Source organism: Cavia porcellus, unplaced genomic scaffold (genome assembly GCF_034190915.1).
Source record: "Cavia porcellus strain 051 isolate PalLab524CR breed Dunkin Hartley unplaced genomic scaffold, mCavPor4.1 scaffold_3, whole genome shotgun sequence".
Lineage (NCBI taxonomy): Eukaryota > Metazoa > Chordata > Mammalia > Rodentia > Caviidae > Cavia > Cavia porcellus.
This window is the reverse complement of record NW_026947486.1, coordinates 23,386,842-23,391,905: the sequence shown is the minus strand read 5'-3', so window position 1 is coordinate 23,391,905 and position 5,064 is coordinate 23,386,842. Positions and strand designations below refer to the sequence as shown.

Sequence of the window (5,064 nt, the reverse complement as noted above, 5' to 3'; positions counted from 1 at the left end):
GTTTATTACATATTCATGTGTTTCATGAGTCCCTGCCTTGTGATGTTTCTCCTTTTGGTTGCTGAATTTTGGGTAATTAACTCACATCCTACTTTCCATTTATTGAATCATTTTTACTTGGATTTTTGAGTAGCATTATAAATCAGGTGTGCCTAAGGTTTAATCATTAGACTGCAATCAAATTGTTCTCCAAAATCGGGTGAACAAAGTAAATGGAAATTTTCATTTTTTAAAAATTGTACTTTTGTATTTAACCACCGTCTGAGAGCCTAGAAGGCCAAACGTACGGATGGCAGCGAGGGGTCAATCCACGACCGGCGTCGGGTGGGTGGGGGTGTGTGGAGGAGTCGGAAGTGGTTGATGTTTGGGGGGAGGAGATCCGCTCACACACAGGAGGAGAGTGTTGAGCCGCCATATCTGCTGCCGCCGCCGCAGTTGCGAATGCAGCATCTGCACCTAGCTCCTTCCGTCGTGCCCCTAAGGTTCGTGCCGCTACCTCTTGGCCCTTCCTTCTTTCTGCCTTAACCCCGCCGGCATATCCCGCTCTTCTGGCCTGTCTATCTGGCTCCTCTGTCACACTCTAGGACCTCAGACCATGGATCCGGGCAGCAGCAGCAGCGACTCGGCGCCCGACTACTGGGACCAGGTGGACATGGAAACCCCGAGTTCGGGCCCGAGCGGGGATGGAATCTCCTCAGAAGTGGCCGAGGCCCAGAGCGAGCATCTCAGCTCGGCCTTCTGCCATCAGCTCAACGTCAACGCCAAACCCTTCGTGCCTAACGTACACGCCGCGGAGTTCGTGCCGTCCTTCCTGCGGGGCTACGTGCAGCCGCCCAACCCCCTGGCTGCCTCAGGCGGCACAGATGAAACCTGCACCGGCGCGGGAGATCTTCAAGGTAAACGGTTGGGCCGGGGGGCACCTGTGGAACCTTGCAAAGATGAAGCGTTAGTATCCTGTGAAGGTTCTTATTCAGCTGTTACCATGGAACTTTCAGAACCTGTTGTAGAAAATGGAGAGGTGGAAATGGTCCTAGAAGAATCATGGGAGCACAGCAAAGAAGTAAGTGAAGCAGAGCCTGGGGGCTGTTCCTTGGCAGATTCAGGGCCCCCTGAAGAAAGTGGCCAGGAAATGATGGAGGAGAAAGAGGAATTAAGAAAATCAAAATCTATGGTCGTACCATCAGGTGCTCCTAAGAAGGAACACGTAAATGTGGTATTCATTGGGCATGTAGATGCCGGCAAGTCAACCATTGGAGGACAAATAATGTTTTTGACTGGAATGGTTGACAAAAGGACCCTTGAAAAATATGAAAGAGAAGCCAAGGAAAAAAACAGAGAAACTTGGTATTTGTCCTGGGCTTTAGATACAAATCAGGAAGAACGGGACAAGGGTAAAACAGTAGAAGTGGGTCGTGCCTATTTCGAAACAGAAAAGAAACATTTCACAATTTTAGATGCTCCTGGCCACAAGAGTTTTGTCCCGAATATGATTGGGGGTGCTTCTCAAGCTGATTTGGCTGTGCTAGTAATCTCTGCCAGGAAAGGAGAGTTTGAGACTGGTTTTGAAAAAGGTGGACAGACAAGGGAGCATGCGATGTTGGCCAAAACAGCAGGGGTAAAACATTTAATAGTGCTTATCAATAAGATGGATGATCCCACAGTAAATTGGAGCAGCGAGAGATATGAAGAATGTAAAGAAAAGCTAGTGCCCTTTTTGAAAAAAGTCGGCTTCAGTCCAAAAAAGGATATTCACTTTATGCCCTGCTCAGGACTGACTGGAGCAAATATTAAAGAGCAGTCAGATTTCTGCCCTTGGTATACTGGGTTACCATTTATTCCATACTTGGATAATTTGCCAAACTTCAACAGATCAGTTGATGGACCAATTAGGCTGCCAGTTGTGGATAAGTACAAAGATATGGGCACTGTTGTCTTGGGAAAGCTGGAATCAGGATCTATTTTTAAAGGCCAGCAGCTTGTGATGATGCCAAACAAGCACAATGTGGAAGTTATTGGAATACTTTCTGATGATACTGAAACTGATTTTGTAGCTCCAGGTGAAAACCTCAAAATTAGACTGAAGGGAATTGAAGAAGAAGAGATTCTTCCAGGCTTCATACTTTGTGACCCTAGTAATCTTTGCCATTTTGGACGCACATTTGATGTTCAGATAGTGATTATTGAGCACAAATCTATCATCTGCCCAGGTTATAATGCGGTGCTGCACATTCATACTTGTATTGAGGAAGTTGAGATAACAGCCTTAATCTCCTTGGTAGACAAAAAATCAGGAGAAAAAAGTAAGACACGGCCCCGTTTTGTGAAACAAGACCAAGTGTGCATTGCTCGTTTAAGGACAGCAGGAACTATCTGCCTGGAGACATTTAAAGATTTTCCTCAGATGGGTCGTTTTACTTTAAGAGATGAGGGTAAGACCATTGCAATTGGAAAAGTTCTGAAATTGGTACCAGAGAAAGACTAAATAATTTTCTTGATGCTTGTGCACCATACTGTGAAGAGAATTGACTGCAAAGTTCACTACCTTCTCTTATTTACTACCCATTGATAGACTTTTCTCCATATTTTGCAGAGAAATTTCACAGCAAAATTCTATGTTTTGTCAGCTTTCTCATGTTGAGATCTCAGTTGTCACTGTTGAATTTACCCTCGTTTCCTCCCCCTCTACCACTCTGCTTCCTTGAACAGATCAGTAATAGCTTTGTAAGTGATGTGGTTGTAATTGCCTATAATGATGAAAAATTAATATATTTTTTAATTTTTCATTTTCCTTTAGGATATTAGATAACCCTTGTTCCATGCAGACCAATCAGAGTGTGTCAGTGTGTGTGTACATGTTTAAAAGGCAACTAACATGAGAATAAAATACTCCATTTGAAACTTTGGTATTTTAAACGCTTCTGAATGTTGAAAGTTTGCACGTAATACTGTTCAATTAGCCTTTTTCTTTCTCAAATAATTGAATATATTTATTATTAAGGCTACTAAAAACTCCTCTACTCTCTGTTTTAAATGAGGAATTTATGAAAATCATGTAAGTTTACACAAAAGGAAAAGCTTTAATTCAGAAAAAAGATTTATTTTAGGGATCTATGAATGTTGTTTTCTCTTTCCAAGTCTAGTCAGTAAAGGAGCCCTTCTACTTCCCCACATGTGATTTGAAAATGAAAGCCCTAGCCCTAGGCTGTCTTAGTTGTATTCCATCAGGTCCCATGCATGCATGGCAAATTATGTATATAACTAAGAAATCAGATCATATGTTGTCTAGACTCATCTGTACTGCCATCATCTCAATATACTCACATAATATTATCCACCATCAAAGCTGTGGGAGACACAACACAATAAGGGATATGACTATTGAGATAAATGTTTGCAATAGAGCTTAGCATTTTAGAGACCACTCCACCCTTGTACTCTTTAGAGCTTGAGGTTGATGGGAAAGATAAAAGGTCATTTTATAACTGTTACAACCCACTCCTGAGGTCAGAGGCACTGGACATTTCTGTGAGCAACTTCCTGAAAATACCAACTGTAAATTCTGATGTGGCTGCGTTTATTCCAGGAGAGTGACCTTATATAACCTGCAGAAGCATCAACAGCTGAAGAATGTTCTTGGTAAGTGGGCAGTGGACCAGTGCAAACACCTGCCCATGGTGGGTAGAGCTAGTTTCTCAGACACAGTACTATACCTGCAGTTAAAATTTTTTTTACAAACCTCACACTGTGGGCTGATTGAAATTGTAGTTGTAGAGGCTACTGCCACAGCAACCTGGGCCCGTGCTCACTCAGTGTTGCTGTGTCCATGATCCCCTTCTCTGTGTTTTTTATTCAGATACCTCCAGGGTGTCCAACCTGTCAGAGATAGCTTACTGGTGTTGTCAGAGCATAGTAGTATGGCTGTACTATGAATCATTCATCATAGATTGTCATGCCAACCCCTTAGGAAATAAGAATTTTAATTGGTCTTATATCAGCTACCCTAATCCACAGGAATATCCCTCATTCTTTCATTTGTCCAGTCCTTTAATCATGAATATCAGTGGGCAGAGTTTCAAATTTTTATCATGAGTTCTACATCCTAGTTTGGTGTGCTGAGTTTTGTACAAAATACAGACTAATCTAGTGCCTGATTTTGCACTTGCACATTATTCTTAAAAAATTGTTTTAATGCTGTATCAATGTCTTATTTTGTAATTTTAGTAATTTACCAGGGATGCTGTATATCTTTTCCATGATAGGCTAAAACCACAAGCCAGGACTGTACTCTTTATCTTTTTCCAGTATGAATATTTTCCTACCAAAAACTGTTTTCTAAATGTTTTTCTCATTAGCCAATTGTAGATCAATTTCTCTATCAGCAGCTCTGAACTCTGGCTGTGTATATACATAAAGCCTTTAGAGAATAGGAAATAAATATTTTAGGAATAAGTTTTAGAAACTGATTCTTTGCTCTTCTGTGAGAAACAAATCATCCAGGTGGCTGGAGGCATTAGACTGGCTTCATACAACAATATATATAAACATTTAGTAACACTTCTAACTTCCTGGATACTTTGCTTTATAGTTAAGATATGACCATCTTCAATACTCTCAATTAGGGTCATTCACAAATATAGGGCTGGTTTCTTTAGGGCACCCAACTACTTAAAAGCCATAATCAGTGTCCCTTCCAAAGTTTCCTACTGTCACCAATCAGACTAATTTTTTGTCTGTAGAGCTTCATCTAAATAAAATTCCTAGCAGCCAAAATAATGGAGAATTTACAAGTCTGGTAATAAGCTACTTGTTAGGAACTCCCTACTTAAGACTTTTTCAATACATGTCTACCCATTGGTAGGAACTTTTCTTCTAAGGTTTCTCCTTTATTCTTAGTTGTATGGGACATATCTGAGGAGATGGATGGATAGGAGTCAATTTAACTTGCACTTCAGCAAAGAAGAATAAAGGTAACATTTGGACTGGGTAGAAGCTAGAGAGTACACTGCTCATTTAAACTTCTTTCTTTGCTACTTCGGAAAAATTGCCAGTGCTTTTACTATCCAC

The 5,064-nt window shown here is 41.2% G+C and overlaps 1 protein-coding gene across 2 annotated transcripts; it reads left to right on the top strand.

The window, feature by feature from the left end:
• Positions 1-375: 375 nt before the first annotated feature.
• Gspt2 (G1 to S phase transition 2) lies at positions 376-2,898 on the top strand. Of its 2 annotated transcripts, none has more exons than XM_013159007.3 (2): positions 376-482; positions 585-2,898. In XM_013159007.3, exon 2 carries the CDS (start codon positions 596-598, stop codon positions 2,480-2,482), a length of 1,887 nt encoding a protein of 628 aa, XP_013014461.1. In that variant the 5' UTR covers positions 376-482; positions 585-595; the 3' UTR covers positions 2,483-2,898. The 2 variants fall into 2 exon arrangements, with proteins under 2 accessions (XP_013014461.1, XP_013014466.1); XM_013159012.3 differs by having other exon boundaries at positions 379-896; positions 996-2,898.
• Positions 2,899-5,064: the final 2,166 nt, after the last annotated feature.

Excerpts from the sequence above, each read along its gene's own strand:
- Gspt2 (XM_013159007.3), top strand. The coding sequence starts at position 596 with ATGGATCCGGGCAGCAGCAGCAGCGACTCGGCGCCCGACTACTGGGAC.